The sequence below is a fragment of the Botrytis byssoidea genome (genome assembly GCF_014898295.1).
Source record: "Botrytis byssoidea strain MUCL 94 chromosome Unknown BBYS_003, whole genome shotgun sequence".
Lineage (NCBI taxonomy): Eukaryota > Fungi > Ascomycota > Leotiomycetes > Helotiales > Sclerotiniaceae > Botrytis > Botrytis byssoidea.
In genome coordinates, this window is record NW_024065844.1 from 353,514 (window position 1) to 375,546 (window position 22,033).

Here is a 22,033-nt window from a genome sequence, read left to right on the forward strand (position 1 = left end):
CACCTAGTAAATATGAAGGGTATCATTTCCAACTTTACCCCTCGTTCCTTTTTTGCTCTACAGACTTGATACTTACTAGATCCTGCTTAGCTATACTTCAACGTGTTCTATCTGCTTCTGTGACAGTAGACAAGCAGCTGATATCATCAATTGGGAAAGGCATATTAGTATTTGCCGCTGTAGCTCCTGGTGATACAGAGAAAGATGTAGAATCGTTAGCAGCAAAAGTCCTGAAAATGCGATTATGGGATGATGAGAATGGCGGTCGGGTATGAACGAGGAGTCTCTTACTTCTCTTGATCTTAGAATGGTTTTCTGTTATTTCATACCGGGCATTGATTGAGTCATTTGGTTGCTGTTTTGTTCTTGTTTGACTACAGTCCTAATACATTTCCTTTCATAGTGGAAACACAATGTGCAAGACATCCAAGGAGAAGTTCTCTGTGGTATGTGAGGTTAATTGAGTACTACCCTTAGACATGGGAGTCCCACAGACTGACAATTCCTTTCACATATCAGTCTCGCAATTCACATTACTTGCCTCAACGAAGAAGGGTTCAAAACCAGACTTTCATGGAGCCATGGGAGGGGACCAGGCTAGGGAATTATATCAACTCTTTGTAACAAAAGTCCAGCAAGGTTATGCGTCAGAAAGAGTCAAAGATGGTGTGTTCCAAGCAATGATGGTAGGTCACACGACAATTTATTAGACTGCTCGGGTCATATTGCTAACGAATGTTTGATTGTAGGAAGTGGCTTTGGTGAATGATGGCCCGGTACGTCCTTCTTATCATTGATCAAGCGCATGTAGTTATGTATGTTCTGGTACTAATGCTATTAGGTAACACTCGACATGTCAACCAGGTCAAATGAGAAGGCATGAAAGGTTTGGCGTATCGCAGCGCAGACCATTCAAAGTTCATGGCTGAACAATCTGTGAATCTGTATACGTAGAGGCCCTAAGCGCATGGCCAGAGAAATGGCTAGCGGTTAACATCTCCACATGCATATAGATGTCTATAGACGTCTCAAGACATTCCATTTGTTAATCTTGAAATTACAGCCTCTCTAGGTTATAAAAGTAAACCACAAAATATTCAATGAAGCAAGAAATCCTCTGGGCCTTCCTTCCTGATGAAGTGGATGTCATGCCACACGTGAATAGCCTCATTCTCCACTTTAAGTAAAGCTTCAGATCGGAAGATACAAACGCCGACCCCCACATTCCAACTCTCCATCTCGAAGCTTCTACTCATAAGAAGGCTGAAATTATTAGAAAAAAGCAATACAACAATCAATTTCTATAATCTGTGAACCTTTATTCATTTTGCATACGATACCCTAATTTCTATTCAATTTTCCATTCTATATTCCCTTCTCTCATACACCAGCATTTACTCAACAACAAAATGTCTGCTGAAGGAACCAAACCCCGCAGTCGAGTCTTCTTTGACATTTCCGTTGGAGGAGAAGCTCTAGGACGAATCACTTTCGAATTGTACGATGACATTACTCCCAAAACTGCAGAAAACTTCCGAGCTCTTTGCACTGGTGAGAAGGGTGTTGGAAAGGCTGGCAAACCTCTCTCCTACAAGGGTTCTGGTTTCCATCGTGTGATTAAGCAATTCATGATCCAAGGAGGTGATTTTACAGCCGGCAACGGAACTGGTGGAGAGAGTATCTACGGTGTCAAATTCGACGATGAGAATTTCGTAGAAAAGCATGACAGACCTTTCTTGCTCTCAATGGCCAATGCTGGTCCAGGTATGTACAACGATCGCACTTCATCTGACGATTTTCGGTCAAAATAATAAAAGATTAGACTAACAAAGACCTCGCAGGAACTAACGGAAGTCAATTCTTTATTACAACTGTCCCAACTCCCCATCTCGATGGCAAACACGTCGTTTTCGGTCAAGTCCTCAGTGGTAAAAATTGGGTTCGCAAAATCGAGAACATGCCCACGCAAAGTGGTGACAAGCCCAACAAGGAAGTCATCATCGAAGACTGTGGAGAGCTTACCGGTGACGAAGCTGAGTCTGCCGATGCAAAGACTCCTGATTCTACCGGCGATACATACGAAGGTACTTCATCTTCTAAATTATCTTTTTTCAACTGTTTCAAGAACTAGCCAACATATCTGCAACATATCTCCTTAATATTCCGTCTTTCGTTTTCCGTCATATCTTCAAAGCAATTTCCGAGATTTCCAGCTTTCCTTCTTTTCAATTTTTCCTCTTATCATTTTATCTCTCTTGTCTTGTCGTTCGATTGTTTGGAGTATTGGTTAACCTAGAGATTTTCCCATAAAAAGACTTCCCAGAAGATATGTCCACTCCTCCCACCGCAGAAGAAACCGTCAAAATCGTCACCGACCTTAAGACCTATGGAAATGCCGCCTTCAAAGACAATAAACTCCCTCTCGCCCTCGACAAATACGAGAAAGGTCTCCGTTATCTTAACGAAGAACCAGACGTTACTTCCTCTCCATCCGAAACTTCCTCCACCCTCTCAGCTCTCCGTTTTACTCTCAATAGCAACTCTGCCCTCCTCCACAACAAGCTTAAGAACTTTGCCGATGCCGAACGTACCGCTAGTGCCGCTCTCGGAGTTTCAGGCACCACTGATACTGATAAAGCCAAAGCTCTCTATCGTCGCGCAATCGCACACGTAGGACTTAAGAATGAAGAAGAAGCACTAAAGGATTTGGAGGAGGCCAACAAATTAGTTCCCGGAGATGCGGCTGTTGTTAAGGAATTATCTGCTGTAAAGAAGAATGCAGCAGAGAGAGCTAAGAAGGAAAAGGCTGCTTATAGCAAGTTCTTCGCTTAGTTTGGTGGGTAATAATGGATGGTATGGATAGATGGAGTGTTTGGGAAGGGTGGAAAGGAACGTTAAAAAAATGCAATGACATATCATGAATGATGGATGGCGTTGCTTCAGCTCTGGGATGCTTTCTAATTATTTTATGTTACGTATCGTCTTTGCTCATTGTAGTGGTCTCGCGCTTCTAGCGTTTAGCGTCTAGCTTCGATATCACTTTACTTAGTAGCTCTGCGATAAAAATAAATGAATCAATGAATTCTCACACAGTGTCCAATGCTTTTACTATATCTCAATATTAGAAACAAACAGGGTAGCTATGGAGCTCTGTCTTATCAATCTGTTTTCTATTTGATATCTCGACTCTCTCGTGCCACCCCCAATATTCACTTCATCTCAGATCACGTTTTTCCTATTCCGTTCAAATTCTTCTTGTTCTGTATCTGTTACACAAAGTCTGACTGAAAAATACCTACAGCTATATAGCTAAAGAGGGAGTCGCAATTCGCACCAAGAATGACGCTGTATGTCGAGTGAATATTTACAATAGCATCTCGTGGTTGTGATTACTGAACTGGGATTTATGTATATCTAGGCATTTTATATGACTACCTAGGTACAGTATACACTTTCTTCCAGACTCGTATGAGGAGATGGAAGTTGTGATCGGATTGCGAGGGGTTTAATTCGTAGTATTTTTGGTTTGAAGCTCGGAAGTAAGTGGTTTGCTTGTTTGGGATAGTTTAGTTTGGGTTAAGGGAAACTGTCTGAAATTCAGAACGCGTATTTCTATTGAAAAGATGAGCTGACTGCTTCGTTATAGATTGAGCTACCTTCAAAGATATCAGGGTTGCAAAATACTCTTCGCAGGTTTAGAAAAGAGTGTATCATGGTAGACGGTGACTGCGCGTCTTTTCATGCACTAGATGATAACCATTACTGAGATTTCAGAAGTACGAGAGTAAACCGCGTAGCTTGAATGTGTGATTGTTAATAATGATCTCGCTTCTTTCGCAGCCCCAAAGATATCCAGATAACATGTGCATCTTCTTTTTCGAAAGATCCGCAGCTCGTGCTTGAGGGAGAAGAGATATTGCAGGTGAAGTTTGAGCTACTAGGCTGGAAGTTTGATTGCATGATCAAACCTCTTCAATGACAAGTATCTGGTTCGAGCCGAAGTGATCTGATTAGCTTTTTATTCCTGGACCGTGGCTATATCCAAGTAAGTAAGCCGATGAGAATGCTTGAATATAAGGTTTAATGGGGATGTAAATGGACGGCTTTAGTGTTCTATGTGGTGTTACTATATCTTCTTATCAGTTCTCCTCACCCATACACCGCACATATACCTTCAATGGAAGAATGGATCATGCGCAATGGCGAAGAATTACTTTATCATCGATTTTATCCAACTATGTATTGAAGAATAATAGAAAACGCAATATAGTCAGGCCGTTGCAATCCATTGCAGCAAGGTGAGAGAAGAGATTTTGTGCCCAAAGAGATGTTTCCTTGACGGCATCTTTTACCTGCTCTTACCATTCATGATGAGAGAAGACAAAGACTTGGTAATTAGCCGATATTACCGCAGAAGCAATCAGCTTTCTTGGATTGTCATAATAGGGGAAAGAAGTCAAGGGTCGAGATCATCATACAAGGCTTAGCCTCTGAGATCCTACTTGTAGCAAGGCTTAATGATCCTTGATCTTCAGATTCGTTATCAAATCTTTTAGGCCTGTCGTGACTAGAGGCAAGCTTCCCAAAAATAATGTCGAAGATCTCGATTCGCTCGGAGATGCAGTACAAGCTACTGTGAGAATGACATGGTTCTAAATGACAAACTTTTGACGGACAATCCACTATCGTAAGGAGACCAGGTCCTTACGAGCCAATTTGGAAGATGGATAAAATCTAGACACGGATCCCTTTAAAAAAAAGTCTGCAACTGCCAATGAAAAGGAGCATGAAGCTCAGCTACACATAGTAAATAGAAATTTCCGCAAAGCGAATAACGCAATTGATTTTGCTCAGCCACAATACATTGCAGGTATGCTGAACACTTCGATATAAGAATATCAAATATTTGAACGCTAAACCAAATTAAGATGATTCGCTTTTCGGTACATACCCCGCTTGTATTGACAGGGTCCTTACGAGACGAGGCAGAAAGATAAGCCCTAATTTCTAAGACAAATTTCATAGTTTCGAATCTCTGCATTGGATATAACTTTGTTTCCAGCGAATTTAAGTATAGACCATGGCATTCATTGTTGTATTAGATGCCGATAACCTTGTAAAAGGTGTCAATATTAGCAGCGTCTTATTAGTATGTCCTTACACGATTCTTTGACTGAAACAGGGAAGATTATAGACGATTGGAGATGATCGGTAGTCAATTCCGTCAATTCCACCCGTGTAATCCTTTTGTGAAAATGTTTCGTGGGCCGTACACAGCGTAATGCGATTGGCTCTTTTGGATTAGTGGAGAATTCAATTCCTAAAATACCAATGGTCGGTAGCTTCTACTGCAAGGGGAGCTTTGTCTCGAGTCGGATTTTGACAGCTGACTGGGCCTTGGATACTAGCATACACGAAATTAACTGCTGAACTAGCCTTGATCCATTGATTCTATTTGTGATCTAGCCAGCGAATGGTAGACGAACGTATACGAGGCCAGAATCTGATTGGAATGGATAACTTTCTTGAATCCAAGAGCAATATGCTAATTCAAAAGCTTCAGTCTAGGTAGATTTTGGTGCTGATACGAGTAAGAGGCTTATACGGCAAGTAGATGTTGTATCTTTCTAATTCTGTCATAGGGGTCCATGTTCGATGTAAGCTAGTACATGCACTGGATGAATGCCTTGGCTGACTTACCCTATACAGATTTAATCATATACAAGGAGAATAATAATACCCCAATAACAAAGTTGTAATGTGTGCAAATAAGGAAAATTTGACAGATATATAAAGCTGGAAGTATTCGTATATTTTCTGTTGCTTTCTCCTGTTCGTCAACAGCATCTCTTGCATTCTCTTCACATCGCAATTTTGCCTTCTTTGCCTTAGCTCATTTTGCAAAGGAAATTTACTGTCCAATATTCTTGTCAGTCTCTATTATATTCATCGTCTAAACACGTCTGTAACATCAGGACTTCATTCAACCTTTGCACAATAAGCTTCCTACTGTCACTCTACCTCAAGTCGTTCTTGTACACAGATCTAGGCCATTAACAGCATGTCTAACATTATCGTCTTGGCTATTGTCGCATGTGTCATATTGGCAATTGGGTTAGTTTCTCTGATCAACATATCGAGACAAAAGGATGGACCATCAATAGCGGTGTAAGAAAGAACAGAGCGCCGTTCTTGGAGGAGGAGGAACTGTTGCGGCATCTGATATTTATCCGAGAGGTGGAAGTGATACTCGTCAAGAATCCCACTGAAATACAAACACCCACTCGGCGAGCGACATCGAACCTCGAAGAATAGCTAGATCAATTCCTTTGGCGATTTTGCCTTTGATCATTTCAAACAAGCGAAAGAGAATGAAATGATCCCACGATTTATAATCAGTCCTCAGTACAACCCGAGAGTCTTGGAATCGCATCATGGAGCATAGACATACCTACCGATCCGCTTTGGTTCATTATAGTCATGGCTGTGTGGTTGATGTTGAGATCGTCAATTTTACTTTGCGGCGCAGGATAATGGGATTCGGCGTTTGGGGCTGCAGGAATGAAGCTGAGATAGAATGTAGTAACAAGTTGGGGAAACAGGACGTCGTGCAAAGAAGATTCGGGGAGGTCAGTTGACTCTTTTCGGAGAGACTTCTTGCTCTTCTGTAGAGCGAAAGACATTGGGGCTTTTATTTTTCCTTATTTTTCATTGAATAATAATGACCATAAACTCGATTGTATCGCAAAACTTGAGTTATGGACAAGAGTTTTTTTGAATCAAAATTGCTATAGCTTAATTTCTGGGCAGATTGATCTTGATGCTTTCATTTCTCGTAGTGATGTCAAAATTCAACAAAAAACACATTTGTGAATTTGACAGGCAGATTTCTTAAGTTGTATCATCACAAGAGTGAATCAAACTACCAAACACTTCTCACCTAGCAGGTCTTATTCTGATAATATGCTGTGTAGCAATACGCGTTGAGTCTCGGAGAGTAATTGAGTTTTGCGTTTTCATCAATTTTGGGGCTTTGAATGCAGAATTTGGCATGGGAGATCATTTTTAGTATCCTTGACAAGATAGATGATATGCGGTGTATTCAAGACTAGAATATGAATAGTATTGAGCAGGACAAGAGATGAGAATAGAGCAGAGTATATTCAGAAAAAAGACAGGTAGCCGTCAGTGTAAACATTGATATACCACTTGAATTATCAGTTTGGTTTTGAGAGCATTTTAATCAAAGACAAGGGAGATCAATATACAAGTGCTTCTCAGCCAGCAGAGGGTATCTCACCCTCTCAACTTAAACTGGATTTTGCAAGAGTAAAGTCACAGAGTACCTTCTGTAGACTTTGGATATGAATTTGTGACTTGTGAGTATGTGAATAACAGAATGTGTTGAACTTAAACTTAATGCTAGATAACAGTGGTTAATGATTTGACGATTCACAGGAAGGACATGGAAAGGTAGATGCAAGCTACACTTGTAGATACAAATTAATCTGAGATAGACTACCTCAACACTGTCTTTGTGAGATTTAGCACAGTATGAAACTGTGGTCCTATCACTACCTACCTGGGTAGTCAGGTATGTACTGTTCTAAAGCACCACCATTACTAACTACCAAGGCTGGGATAAGTACATAAGATAATTCTGAGACAAATGGAGCTCTGCCATAGAGAGTAATGCAACCAAATATCAAGTACTGTGTATACCTAGGTATTTTACCAACTTCGCACTCATACATAATGAATGAATGAATGAATGAATGAATGGGCCAAATGAAACAGTGATGAAAAGATCTGAACTCCAATAATGGCAGGTATAGCCTTGGCTAACTTAGAATGGCCTAGTGGATTGTCGGGAAAAATAGCCCAGATCCCGTCCTTAACTTTTTTTTTTGCGTATCGCATCGCAAGCTTTCTCAATCTGAAATATTAAATTCTTTCTGCGACATCTTAATTTTACCTTTCCCTTTGTAAGTAATCAAGATGTCCGCGCCAGTGATAGGTCTACCGGCCGTTAAACTCCCTACTGCTCCTTCGCCAATTACACCTGAACAACGATATTGGAAGGGTTTTCGCTCCCAGCAACTCATTCCATCACCAACGAATTATCCTATTACGCACATATCGTTCCCTCCTCCACCAACAAACGCTTTATCACCTTCCGGAAATGATTACTTCTGTGTTACAACTGGTACTCGACTCCAGATCTACTCAATTCGCACACGAAAATTAGTAAAGACTATCACTCGGTTCTCAGATGTTGCGCATAGCGGAGAGATTCGACGAGATGGACGTGTTATGGTGGCAGGTGACGAAACGGGAAAGATACAGGTCTTTGATGTGAATTCAAGAGCCATCTTAAAAACTTGGGAAGAACACAAGCAGCCAGTTTGGACCACAAAGTTTTCGCCAACAGAATTGACAACTCTCATGAGTGCTAGTGATGATAGAACTGTTAAGCTTTGGGATCTGCCAAGTCAAGAAAGTACAACTACCTTCACTGGACATACCGATTATGTTAGAAGTGGTGCTTTCATGCCTGGGTCAATGTCGAATATGATCTTGACTGGTAGTTACGACGAGACTGTCAGATTATGGGATCCTAGAGTTCCAGCTAGAGCAGCTATGACTTTCAAGCATGCCGCACCAATCGAGACTGTACTTCCTATGCCTTCCGGGACCACCGTTCTTGCTGCAGCTGATAACCAAATCTCGGTCCTTGATTTGGTTGCTGGAAAGCCATTGCACATCATCAAGAACCATCAGAAGACTGTGACTTCATTGTGCCTCGCATCAAACGCTACTAGACTGGTTAGTGGTGGCTTGGATGGCCATGTCAAGGTTTTTGAAACCACGGGATGGAATGTTGTAACTGGACTCAAATACTCAGCTCCTGTTTTGTCAGTCAATGTTGTTAGCTCTGGTGTCAATCGTGAGGACAAGCATTTGGTTGTAGGTATGCAATCTGGTGTCTTATCCATCAAAACACGACTATCAGGCCAGCAAAAGGTGAAAGAAAGAGAAAGAGCGAAAGAGATGCAAGCCTTGCTCGACGGTACATTAGAGGAATACGATAAGAAGAACAAGAAGAGAAAACACACTAGCGGAGTAGAAAAGAGGCTCAGAGGAATGGATTTTATGGGAGAAGGAGCAGATGTGGTAATTGAGGGTAATGCACGTTCAACAAAGCGAAAGGCCCCAGAATGGGAGCGTGAACTCCAACTCGGTCGATATCATCAAGCGCTAGATTGTGTACTCCAGAAAGGCCTCCCCGCAGTCACTGTTCTTACACTTCTCACAGCGCTTCGACACAGAAGTGCCATGCGAGCAGCATTCGAAAAGCGTGACGAGACTACAATACAACCAATTTTCAAATGGGTATCAAAACATATTACTGATCCTCGATATGTTCCCATATGTACTGATGCTGCTATGCTGCTCTTGGACATATACGCAGAGTATACCTCTGAATCGCCAGAATTAGAACGCCAAATCAGGTTCTTACATCGACGTGTAAGGGCAGAAGTAGAAAGGTCACAAAAGGCGATGCAGGTCAAGGGTATGCTAGATCTGCTTGTGGCTGGGGTAAAATAGGAAGTCTAATGAGGAATTGTCTTTTTTTGCATAGCGTTGGCGTTGGTAGGGAAATACCGGAAATGTCAGGAAAAGCTTCCTTGTCCATTCTATATTTGAAAGACCCAATAATTGAACCTATCACAAAAGCTACTGTGCCTATTTTCAGATTAGGATTACAATTATGTTGTTCTCTGCTTGCGATATTATCTTGAGTAGTTTTCTCAAATTTGAAAAGGACTTCGTCTATTCTCCTCGCAAAACCAAATTCACGTCATCACGCATTTGCAAGCGCCAGGGGTAAATCTTGATTTTGGCCCCACCCCCATGATATCAAACCATTTACGAATAACCTCCTATCGGGTACTGTGATCAACATTGATTCAATACAATAGCAGAAATTGTCTCCGAATGGTGTCGAGATAAATCTATAGTCCCGTGGCAACTTTTTCTCAGGCATGGTAGTATAGTTCTCAATTGGAAATCCGATCGATACCTTGATTCATCTCGTCCAAAACATGACATGATATTCCCAATTCACAAAACTGTGCCATAAATTTTTTTTTGGTTTTTTACAATGATTCACATGTTATCTAGCATGAATCATAAACGTCCACTTTCCCCTGAAATAAAGTTCACTTTAAACTAAGACATTGAGCTCCCCTGCAAAAATACAATCGAATATGCCTCGGTCAAACACCCTTCCAATAGACCCACCAAAAAGTACCTACACTGGCGATGGAAGACTTAATCGTAACAGTACAACAAAAATACGATCTCAAGTTACTTCGCCAAAGCCATCCAAAACCCAAACAATCCCCCAATCGACCTCTCATCAACCTTTCCGTCATGGATCGAAGAAATCAAATTCTTCAACTATCACAGGAAATTCGACTTTGAAATCTGTGAGACCGGCCGGCTTAAATAGATAGAATAGCGTGCAAACGAGATATATGAATATGCTTCTTTCTCTTGACACTATTCCCCGCATGCACAACATATACATATCATTCTTTATTTGTAAGTCATCTTACCCCTCGAATCTCAATTCCCCAATCACCATTCCACCTACTCTAACACCCTCGAGGGATCCTTCTGGCGGGCTTCATAATCTTCCCGGGCACATTCACCTCTCTCCAATCTCTTCCCTCTTCTTCCCTTCCCTCCGATCTCCCAGATGCAACCACCCAACATATTCTCCACGCTGCAAAGAATATCCCGCTTCTCTGGATTGCAAGTTTCAGCTGTGGTATCGGTGCAATGGGTATGCTATGGCTGTGGCATACACATCGACGAAATTACGTGTGGCTTTTGAATAAAATATTCCTCCCGGGTTGTCTCAACAGTGTTGCGGGATTCGTCAGGACGCTGGTGGGGGTTTATGGTCAGCAAAAGGGAGCGTGGAGTATTACTGCTAGGTGGGTGGGAAGTTTTCTTTATAAGGAAATTAATTTTGTTGGGCGAGCAGAGGGAGCAATTTGGTTGTTTTTTTCTTCTCCAAAATATGTCTTGTTATTACAATATACATCTACTTACTCCCCATCTGCGCATAGGATCACTGCGATAGTTACCGCCATAATTGCGTGTACAACGGGTATTCTATTTGTGTTTTATAATTTCTGGTCGTTGAGAAGGGTAAAGAGTACAAATGAAAAGGAGATGAAGAGTTTTGACGAGGGATTTGTGGAGAAGTTTCGGAGGAAGAAAGATGAGCCGGCGTTGGAGCCGGGAAGTGTTGTTTAGTGGGCTGGAGAGGAGATTATAATGGTGACGAGATGCGAAAGGATGAGATGATAGATGGATAGATTTCAATTGGTAAAGAGGAGAAAGGAGAGATGTCGGGGATTTGTCATGTTCTTGTTATATTTTTAAGAAGAGATAGAGTGGTATACTCAAAATTGATGGCAATGGTTTCTTGTTAGATGTCATGTATTTGTGAACTATCTACAAAGTGATGAAGAATACTTCCTTACATAGACTTGATATTACTCAGTTCTCATTCTGCAGCGTCGCTACTGTACTTCTTTCACTTGCACTTGCACTGTATGATACCAAGAAGATGAGCATAGAAATTTCATTGATATCCCAAAGAAAACTTCCAATCTCCTGATGTTTTATTTGCAATATCTCACAATTTATCTCATTTGACAACAAACCAGACGTTCAAGTTATTCAAATCAAGTCAAGAAAAAGAATCCTCGAATCCAAGAAATCTCCACAAAAGCAAAAGACGTGATGAAGCAGGAAAACGAGTGACCAGTAAGTAGAAACGATATTTCTTTCCAAACAGCGAGAAAAACACTCAGTGTTAAAACGCACACCCATCCATGATAATCTTACATCACCTACCAACTAAACATCTACCTCCAATCCACCAGATACATTATATTAAATTACATTACATTACATTACAAACAAACAAACTCCGACCACACGGCACTAACTACAGAGCAGAGCACTCCCAGACTTAAATCCTCAAATCCTCAAATCCCCAAGTACCTATATCTATACAACACACCCTTCCACTGTCCTCCGAAAATTCTACGAGTAGATACCCACTCCATTAAACGAGCACAGCGAAATGCATATACTAGGACACACAAAAATGACGAAGATACCTATCTAGTACCTAATCTTACCATAGCCACGACTTCGAAAGTAAGATTACCAAGTTCTAGAGTTCTTTCTCCAAGCTCAAGAACCTAAAGCAGATATGCAACAAAAATGAGAAATTTGGAAGAAGCGTCAGAGTAATGTGATTGAGTGCGTGGATATTGAAAGTGTTATCAGAGCGATGTAAGGGAGAAGGAAGTTACGCGAGAGAAGCGAAAGAAATGAGTCTGCACGTTCTTTGACTATCAAATATCATTATCTCATTATCTCATTATCTCGTTTACCTCTAAGCCCAAGTAGAAAAGTTTGTAGATTACAAAAGCTCTTATGAAATCGCAGAAACAAGCAGAAATATGTATTGTGTGAGTTTGATGATCTAGAAAGTAAATTACATATCTCCTTTGCACGATATCCATTTAGCCTCGGATGCGTACTGATATTCTGCGTATGGTTTAAGTGAGTAATTAGCTTCACCAATGTAGCTTATTAATTGAAAAGTAAGATCATGATTTGGAATGAAAAGATGAAGAATAAAAGGGTCATTAATTCAATAGGTAAACGCTTCGTCCCCTGATGCTTGCATATCATCATCGCCCATGTGCATATACTTAGGTATCCTAATTCCCAGTTTTCGTGCACGTTGTGTGCTATTCCTTCATACCTCTATCTACATCGCTACCAGACATATCAGTATCCTTAATTCTTGTTTGTTTTTCGATACTCATTGAAACCCCTTCACCCCTACACTCTGCCCCTTTCATTCTATCCGCCACTTCGCTAGCTTAGCTCGTTAGACGACGTCGTCACTCCCCTTCACAACCCTATGACACCACCCACACCAACTCCTTGCCTTCCCCTCCATCTCCCTAACCAAATATCTCCCCGCACTTTTCTCATCACCAAATTCTGGCACACAAGCCCCTACCTTCACCATTTTAACCCTCTTCTTCTTCATGACCCCTCCAATCCCCTCAATTTCATGTCTTGCATATCCAGGCCCTAGAGTTAAGTTCCTCTCACTGCTATTCGGACTCGTGCCTCCAAATATACTTCCTCCTGGACTAGATGCTGGAGACCCGGCTCGACTAGATTCTTCGAATTCACGCGCGTCTTCGGCGTCACAGTCGGTTTCTTGTTCTACTTCTATGGCGGCTAAACAGGTACTACCACGGCCGCAAGGAACACCACGATTTCCTTCGCCAATGCCAACGCCGAGCCCGCCTAAGGATGGAAGGTAGCGTGTACGCCATTTCCAGATGCCTTCGTATTCTTGATCGGTGGAGCGGAGAGATCGCCCACAGGGCTGACAGAGCCACACAGCTGTTGGGCAACTGCAAAGAGAAGCTTTGATTGTTTCAGGGGATAATGAAAGGGTATGATCATGTGTATTTGAGGAAGAAGAGGGGCAACATGATGATGAAGAGCCAGCGACCAAAGAAGAAAGAGGAGCCTTCGAGCATGTATTACACATGCGTCGATGACGATGACGTAAGAGAACGGGGCCAGGCGGTTTAATAGTGCAGTTCTGTTTGCACAGAATTAGCCTCTATAATATGTGGACACAGCGCCTATACAGATCCCAATATCCTTTAATAACACATACCCTACAAACCACCCTTCCGCACTTGCGACACTCCCCTACCAGATCTCTAGCACAATCACCCACTTTCCCACTACCGTGTGCATCGCGTCCGCTTTCAACAAAATAGTAATCTGCGGCCCGCGCTCGATAACGAAATGTATGTTCGGGATCGAGCTCTACATCCTCGTTTTCGCAATGAAGAGTTGATGTGAGAAGCTTGGAGCGAAATTGAAGTAGATTGACTCGAACTTGACGGCATGTATGAGAGAGTGCATCGAGAGTGTTGAGGTCGATATTAGATGCTATGGCAGATATGATACTGCGAGAATATTAGCCTCTTCCTGATTGTATGATTCACAAGTGAATATAATTAATGATGAACAAGAACTGACGGATAACAGCCCAATGCCTCTGTGATGACATTTTTATTTGGATTCACCCTGTCGTCTTGATCCAACGTCAATGCAAGTGCATTTACTCTCTTATTCGCCTCCCCAAATCCGCCCCAAACAGGCTTTTGAAATCCATTTATTCCATTCTGCAAATGGCTCAATTCATTTCCCACTTGCTCTGGAGGTTCGGAATCATCTTCTAAATCGATAAATACTACCATTTTGGAATTTGAAGAGTGTTGTGTAGGAAGAGGAGACTATAGATGTTGTGGTAGATGATAGGAATGGTATGAATGATGACGATAGTGATGACGATAAGGATAAGGAAATGGATATGAATGAACAACAATCAGATGTTGACGTGTGATTGTTTCTTATTTAGACTACACACAAGAAACTTGTAAGAAGATTTGATTTTTTAACAATTGAATTGTTCTTCTCCTTTTATTGACTCAAAGTGAAACATAACCTAAGACTCGAGTAGACAAACAATAAAAAGGAAGTTCATAAAGTGATAAGAAGTTCCGACCGACAATATAACAGAACAGGTATTTCCCTCGTCCCTCGTCCGTTTCTCGGTCTCTAGCGTCCTCTTAGTCAATGGGTCTCCACCCCTTTCTTTATCAGATCAAAAAAGATCTGATAAAAAGAAGTGGTTTCTATTTCGTGATAGACATTTAAACTATACCTTTCCCTCCACTCCGGCTCTTCCACCGAGTCCCACGTTCCTTACTTTCAGTCCACTTCAGCCGGTCGCAACATGGGTTCTCATTCCAGCAGTCGGACATGCAGGAAAATCCAGACTCGTCCATGTTACACATTATTATCCGGTCACTTATTGTGGGTTTAGGAAGATATGGTATGTACTTTGTATGCAGGGGAGGTGTGTACGTCTTGGGAATTTCTATGTGGTAACTTTATGCTAATTCTATTAATATTTGGGATGAGATATGGACGGTGAACCGGATGAAGAACGATTTGTATCACTTGGTTATTGTGGCATTTGATCGCGTGCTCGGGCTTGCAATCATTTGTTGGGATGATCTTGGAAGGATACAATGGGCTATGATGCAAAGGGAAGATGGAGTTATGTTGGCAAAGGTTGACGCGAATACTGGTATATATGGGCTGATCTATGACATGAACCTATATTCATTGTTTTGCTTGGATTGCACATTATTTTTGATTCTAACATCGCCCTCAAACGATTCTCATGCTGTGTAATGGCTCGCTATAAAATCTGATGTAAGTGTGGTATTGCAAAGTACAATTTGGAGCTTGCTCGTTCCTTCAACAAACAAAATTCGCGGGGGTGCAGCAATTTATAATATCACACGGCAGAAAAGATCAGGATATAAAATCTTGGCATTAACATCATGAATAATTCAACATCAAATCTCAAAAACCCTATGGCTCCTGCCAATTTGTTTACACCAGAAACACCTAATGCTAATCCAGACATAGACAATCCAGTCTGACCCAGTGCAGAATAACCTTATTCGAATGTACCTTTTCCAAACAAACCACCAACGGCCTTGCGCCTACTTTCCACTCCCTTGAATTTCTTCTGTTCTCTTCTCTTTTCCTTCTTCTCCATCATAGCTTTCCGTTCACTTTCCCTGACAAAAGAGTTCACTCCACTATGCTTGCCTCCCCCTCTCCTGATACCTGATCCTTCGTCCTTGCCACCAGCCATCCGCTCTGTTGCTGACATACCAATGCTTACACCAGTGCTTGATGTTCCAGATAAAATACTGCTATTTGTCGTGGCTTTTCTCAATAGAGGTACTACCCTGTGACCTGGTTGCGATGAAGGTGCTGCGAATGCTAGACGTTCATTGTTGGCAGCAACATTGCTCGAAGATTCACGCTTCAGTTGTATTCTGTCGATGATGGACGTTCCCGTTCTGCGTATGGCGAAAGGATCACGATTCTTTCGAGTCCGTTGTTCTGGGCCCCCTTCAATTTCCAGATCATCATCTGAATCAGACTCGGAATTTGTTGAAGTAACCATAGCATGAGTATCTTCAATGAGACTTGACAGTGATTCTCGAACCTCTGATAAATTCGAGGGCTTCTTCCCTGTACGTCGCAAGTGTGGTGGTGGTCGGACATAACCAGTGCTATCAGAATGCTTACGTTTTGACGGAGGGCCCATGGCTTCTCCAGTCTGGTTCGGTATAGGTTGCTGAGATTCGTCGTTTTGGGTTTGAGATTGTGAGTCAGAAGTATCGTCATTTTCTTGGAAGTCATCTAGAAATCCCATCTCATCGTCACTTCCTCGATCCTCGATTGCACGAAGGAAAGCCTCCTTTTTGGGATTCTGTGCAATCTTTCCAATCTTTTCGTCTGCAAGTAAAGCTTTACGCATCTTGGCTTCTGCTGCGCGTTTTCGGCGCTGGCGTGCTTCTCCACCATCATCCGAGTCCGAAAGATCATAATCGGCACCTCGTTTGCGTCGAAGCATGCCCTTGGAGATATCATTGTAAAGCTTCTCTATTTGCTTCTCATCGCTTGCTCTCTCGCGGTCACTAAAATGGTTAGCAATGACACATTTGTTTGAATTTCAACAACTTACGCATAGAATTTGGCAAGTTCGCTCTCGTCGATGTCTTTCTTTTCATCATCTATCATTTCTTTGACAAAAGCATCCTCTTCCCCTCCACTTTCATCGTCACTGGCGCCACCCAAACCAGCATACTCGTCTTCTGATTCCTCGGCTTGTTCATTGACCATGTTCTTAGCATTACTCTTTTTCTTATCAAATTCTTCAACAACCTTCGGCTTCCTTTTGGCGGCTTTACGCATGACATCAAAAGCGTCGGCGGTAATTTCAAAGTCATCATTTTGATTGTTATCCTCTCGAGTAGCATTCAATGATTCATCCTCATCGGACATAGAGATGGCTCGGGCCCTTCTGCGGAGCTTTCCTTTCCTCTTCACAATAGGCGTTTCTTGAATATTATCACCAATCGTTTGAGTAGATTGTGATCCCATCGTAAATGTGCCTGCGGTCGAAGGTGGATCCATAAATCGAGATTTAATGGGTGTGATCATCGAGAATCCTTTATCCTGAGTATTGGGAAATTCGGAGGCTTGGGTTGATAATGGGTTCTCGACCAAACTGTCAAAATCATGAATTTGCGATTGTGAGAATGAGACTTGGATTCCCTGTGTTTCATTGTCTGCTGGTTGTGATGCTGGTATTTGTGTTTGACTATCCATTACCATGTCTTGTGTTTCTTCGTCAATCATAGTAGGAACAAAATCGGGCAGCTCAGGCATAGCTCTTCGGCGAAGGAAATCCAAGGAGTGTTCCTTTACGTCTAAGGTTTGTGGCTCTGAATTTGATGATTCAAATATATCTTGGCTATCATCCATTGTACCCTGGAATATCTGTGTAAGACCGAGTCCAGCAGGGCCCGTTATGGGTAAGCCAGGTATGAATGTTTTAGTTGCTGAACGAAGAACTGAAGTTGGGATTACCGGTGAGTCTGTTCGCGGCTGCGACAAAGATAGAGTTCTGGGAGCTTTGGGTGTCTTTGTGAGAAGATCCTCATCTTCATCGTCATCGGAGATAATGTTCGAGACTCTCGATTTTCTGGACCGCCGATGGACAGGTAGAGTTTCTTCTTCGTCCTCGGCATCCATGAGATTAACTTGATCTTCTGGTATAGAAAGATCAATTTCAGATTCTCCATCTTCCTCCGCCTCATTGTCGAATAAGGGATTAGGTACGGGGTTCTCAATTGCCTCTTCTTCCTCAATTTCCTCATCCTCATCTTCACCACTTTCTTCATTTTCAGAGTCCTCATGCTCGTTATCTTCTGAGCCGGAAACTTCTTCCTCTTCCGGTATTTCATTCGTCTCTTGCCAGTCCTCATCGTCGCTGCTATCATCCAGTGGATCTACTTCACCATTGAATTTACGCTCTCTCTTAGCAGCTGCCTTTTCCCTTGCCTGAATCTCTTCTCCTTCACGGCGAGCCTTAGCGAGTAAGTCATCAACCTCTGCCATCTCCTTTTCTCGTTCCTCGGCAGTCTGTACGATGATTCCTCGATCTCTAAGGGCCTGGAGTCGCTCCTCTCTTTCTCGGTGTGCTTGTTGCCTTGCCTTTAATTGAAGACTGATTTGTAGATCTTGGGCTGTAATCGATGGTATTTTATTTCTTCCAGAATTTTGCTTTCCAGGCGATCCAAGGTGTGCAAGCATTCGTAAAGCCACCATCGAGTGAGGTTCCTTGGCTTGTTTTTCCGGAATACGCTTAAATATCGCATCTAATTTGGCATTGCGAGTAGATTTCTTTGGTTTCACAATCTCGAGATCACTATCCGAATCAAGCTCCAAGTCACCAGTACTGACTTTCGCTGGCCTTATCTGAATTGGTCGCTGCTTGAAGACAGGCTTCTTCTCAGATAAAGCTTCGGTCAGGTCTGTGTCGACAGCCTTTCCTTTGCCCTTGTCTCTCCTTGAAGGTGGTGACGATTCCAGAGCTTCCTCAAGAGTAGGCAAGCCCTCTTCATCCCCCATATCCATAGCTGTGCTTGTAACCATAGAAGGACCGGCGGCCTCTCGTTTATCGTGAGTGTCCAAATCATCTGGTGGAGATGTGGGCGGTGTTTCTTGCATCTCAATGTCTGATTGTGGTGCGGGCGGAGGACTTGAACTTGTGGGTCTAGCAGGGTCAGAAGAAACAGTATTAGTCCCCTCAGTTTGTCTGTAGCCAAATTTGGCAAACAAGCTCTGTTTAGTGATCTTCTTCTTATTTGTAGCTTTGTGAGCCAATTGCATGTTCCTCGACAGTCGCTGAGTCTCTCTGTGCATTTCCTCGATAGCTCTCTTGCTAGCCTTCCGGGTTGGACGATTTTGCTGTGTAAGTCGTTGTCCTCCTTCATCCTCGCTTTCAAGTTGATTGTCATCTTCGATCAATGCGGCCAGTCGTTTCCTTTCTTCAGCTTTCGCAGCCTTCTTCTTTCTATCTTCCGCTTCTTTCGCATGCCGTTCTTGGCGTTTCCTGGCAACCAAGTCCTGGAAAGTTTTATTTGATTTCGATATCGAGTCCGTTTGAAGGTCATCTGGATCGGAAGCATCGGCCTGTGGCGTGGCCGACCTGCCAGCACTAGGTGTGACGAAAAGTCCAGGAGAAGCAGATTCTTGTCGAGGGATTGATTTGACGGGTGTCTGGCGAGGTGAACTTCCCATCTTACGTCTTCGCAGAACCACTGGTATATCACTTTCATCGGCATGACTTTCATCATCTGCGACCTTCGGTGACTCTGGCCTTGGTTTGTTCTTCATGAGTCTCCTGACCCTCTCTCTCGGATTATTCGCCACGAGCTGATCGTCGTCTGATCCGTCCAATGCAGCTTGCATACGCGCAGCCATTCGACCCCTTGGCCTTGCTATTTCTTCTTCATCTGAAGATGACTGGCTCTCGACATCGATTGAAGCTTTCGTCCCGCCCAGTACCGTTGACTGAGAGTTTGCATTGAAGATATCCGACTTTGGTTTTCGTGAGGCTATTCTTTTCCTTGCATTTCCAGAGACGCTCTCTTCATCAGATTCACTAAGTCCTGCAGCCGCCAAAACAGCTCTGATCTTTGATTTGGGTGTCAACTCCATTGGAGATGTAGACGCTCCAGGCGAAGATTCTCGGGATGAAGCCATTGTGATTAATTATAATATATTTATGACCGAGAAAAATTAACACAATCGTATGTAAAGTTGAGCGTAATCATAAAATAAGAATCATCAAATCATTGTTTGTAGTTGTATAATAGTTAATTGTAAGTACAAGTAGAAGAAATGTTTAAGGATTGGAGAGTTTTGTGCTTCGATATTAGAACGCGTTCCAAAAAGACGTGTACGCGACGAGCAAGCATAAAGTTTAAGTGCGCGTGGAGATGTGGCTGAAAAACTATGACCCACCGTGCCACCTTGATAACCGCACCCCGGGCCTGCCCCACGTATGATATCCGACTTGTCACTTCTATTTCCGATCATATCAGTTCCTCATGACCATGTAGAAATTCGTAAGCCCGGACTATCGAAGATATCGTGAACTGTCTCCCGTTTTTATATATTGAGACGTTTTTCCCTTTTGTCCTGTTCGACAAAGATTTGTGTTCAACATCTGCCACATATACGCGGTAGTTGTACTTCTAGATGAAATACTGAAAGAAAATCAACATAAAGGCATCACGAAGCCATCAAGTCCCCCCTCACTGCAAGTCTGTATCCCATATATCTAATTTGATATTGTCCTACAACAAAATATGACAACCACATATCTCCAGCGGTTGAAAGCTAGATCTCAAAACAATGTGGCCTCGCTGAGAGATTCTCCTTTAGCAGAGATATCAGGTGCCTTTGGTGATCTAGGAACTTTATTACCACTGATGATTGCTCTTGCGATTAACAATTCAATATCTCTCTCAACAAGTCTTTTTTTTTCAGGCATATGGAATGTATTGACCGGTGTTGCTTTTGGTATACCTCTACCAGTACAGCCTATGAAGGTGATTTCTCTTGTAGCTAGCCACAATCCTAGCTAATCATTCTCTAGGCTATTGCTGCTGTAGCCATCTCAAGGAACTTTTCGATTGAAGAAACCATTTCTGCTGGTTATACTGTAGCCGGCGTGGTTTTAATCTTAAGCGCTACAGGACTTCTTCGATGGTTTACACGTATGATACCTACACCCGTCGTCAAAGGTAGGTCTTTTTGCCGAAGCAATTTCTAAATCAATAAAGTTTCTGTGTTAAGTATGTTTCCAGGTATTCAAGTGGGAGCCGGCTTGTCTCTGATATTATCCGCTGGCTCAAGTCTTCTTCAACCTTTGGGTTGGACGACTCCAAATGCTGCCGACAACTTGATATGGGCACTTTTCGCCTTCATCGCTCTGCTAATCACGCAGAAGCTTCCAAAGCTACCATATGCTCTAGCTATATTCGTTCTTGGACTTGTGTTGTCATTGTATATCACGGGCTTTAGTCACCTACCTTCATTTAGATTATGGCACCCTCAAATTTATGTTCCGTCCGCGACTTCGTTCAAATTCGGGGCACTCGACGCTGGTCTAGGACAAATTCCCCTTACAACCTTGAACTCCATTATTGCTGTCAATTTTTTGGCATCTGATCTCTTGCCAAACATTCCAGCCCCAGGTGTTACTTCGATTGGTATCAGTGTCGCACTAATGAATCTAATTGGTGGCTGGTTTGGTGCTATGCCTGTTTGTCATGGTTCAGGAGGACTCGCTGCTCAGTATAGATTCGGAGCCAGAAGCGGTGCAAGTATAATCATCCTTGGTGCCTTTAAGATGATCTTGGGATTGTTTTTCGGTGAGACGCTTGTGGGCCTATTGAGACAATATCCAAAGAGTTTGCTTGGAATCATGGTCGTAGCAGCTGGTCTAGAATTGGCAAAAGTGGGAGAAAGTCTTAATTACGGAGCTCGAGACCTGTGGGAAATATCGGAATCGAGTGTTGGATCAGATTCTGCCCAACCACAAACGATAAAACGCCATAGGCAGCTTTCAGACGAGGAAAGAAAGGAGAGATGGACAGTAATGTTCATGACCGTTGGGTTTCTGCTCGCATTCAAGAACGACGGGATTGGGTTCTTAGCTGGTATGCTGTGTCATGGTTTCAATCAATCTTCTAGGTTGTGGAATGCTTGGGAAGGGTGGAGAACGAGATACGGTGAGAGAAAGACGAGGAGTGCTGCGAATAGTCTGGGAGGTGAAGAAGAACAGTTGCTCTCCAGTGCTTAAGCATGAGACGGGGCTGAAATTGAATGATATTCACGAGCATATGAATGAACGAAAATGCGTTGTTGCAAAACTGTATTTATGATT

The 22,033-nt window shown here is 42.6% G+C and overlaps 7 protein-coding genes across 7 annotated transcripts; 5 read left to right on the forward strand and 2 right to left on the reverse strand.

Annotated features, from left to right (window-relative positions):
• Positions 1 to 12: 12 nt before the first annotated feature.
• EAE97_001558 (uncharacterized protein) lies at positions 13 to 883 on the forward strand (the record flags this gene model as incomplete). The annotated part of the gene is made up of 6 exons (XM_038872069.1): positions 13 to 19; positions 91 to 269; positions 404 to 446; positions 520 to 686; positions 750 to 776; positions 842 to 883. 6 exons carry the CDS (start codon positions 13 to 15, stop codon positions 881 to 883), a joined length of 465 nt encoding a protein of 154 aa, XP_038736627.1.
• Positions 884 to 1,409: 526 nt separating this feature from the next.
• On the forward strand, positions 1,410 to 2,832 carry EAE97_001559 (uncharacterized protein; the record flags this gene model as incomplete). Its single annotated transcript, XM_038872070.1, has 3 exons — positions 1,410 to 1,764; positions 1,842 to 2,084; positions 2,315 to 2,832. The coding sequence occupies 3 exons, from the start codon at positions 1,410 to 1,412 to the stop codon at positions 2,830 to 2,832; spliced, it is 1,116 nt and encodes a 371-aa protein (XP_038736628.1).
• A 5,166-nt stretch (positions 2,833 to 7,998) lies between these two features.
• EAE97_001560 (uncharacterized protein) lies at positions 7,999 to 9,609 on the forward strand (the record flags this gene model as incomplete). Its single annotated transcript, XM_038872071.1, has 1 exon — positions 7,999 to 9,609. One exon carries the CDS (start codon positions 7,999 to 8,001, stop codon positions 9,607 to 9,609), a length of 1,611 nt encoding a protein of 536 aa, XP_038736629.1.
• Positions 9,610 to 10,541: 932 nt separating this feature from the next.
• Positions 10,542 to 11,331, forward strand: EAE97_001561 (uncharacterized protein; the record flags this gene model as incomplete). Its single annotated transcript, XM_038872072.1, has 2 exons — positions 10,542 to 10,608; positions 10,676 to 11,331. The coding sequence occupies 2 exons, from the start codon at positions 10,542 to 10,544 to the stop codon at positions 11,329 to 11,331; spliced, it is 723 nt and encodes a 240-aa protein (XP_038736630.1).
• A 1,660-nt stretch (positions 11,332 to 12,991) lies between these two features.
• On the reverse strand, positions 12,992 to 14,396 carry EAE97_001562 (uncharacterized protein; the record flags this gene model as incomplete). Its single annotated transcript, XM_038872073.1, has 3 exons — positions 12,992 to 13,726; positions 13,805 to 14,102; positions 14,176 to 14,396. 3 exons carry the CDS (start codon positions 14,394 to 14,396, stop codon positions 12,992 to 12,994), a joined length of 1,254 nt encoding a protein of 417 aa, XP_038736631.1.
• Positions 14,397 to 15,670: 1,274 nt separating this feature from the next.
• EAE97_001563 (uncharacterized protein) lies at positions 15,671 to 19,842 on the reverse strand (the record flags this gene model as incomplete). Its single annotated transcript, XM_038872074.1, has 2 exons — positions 15,671 to 16,706; positions 16,754 to 19,842. 2 exons carry the CDS (start codon positions 19,840 to 19,842, stop codon positions 15,671 to 15,673), a joined length of 4,125 nt encoding a protein of 1,374 aa, XP_038736632.1.
• A 608-nt stretch (positions 19,843 to 20,450) lies between these two features.
• Positions 20,451 to 21,949, forward strand: EAE97_001564 (uncharacterized protein; the record flags this gene model as incomplete). Its single annotated transcript, XM_038872075.1, has 3 exons — positions 20,451 to 20,693; positions 20,741 to 20,888; positions 20,952 to 21,949. The coding sequence occupies 3 exons, from the start codon at positions 20,451 to 20,453 to the stop codon at positions 21,947 to 21,949; spliced, it is 1,389 nt and encodes a 462-aa protein (XP_038736633.1).
• Between the last annotated feature and the right edge of the window lie 84 nt (positions 21,950 to 22,033).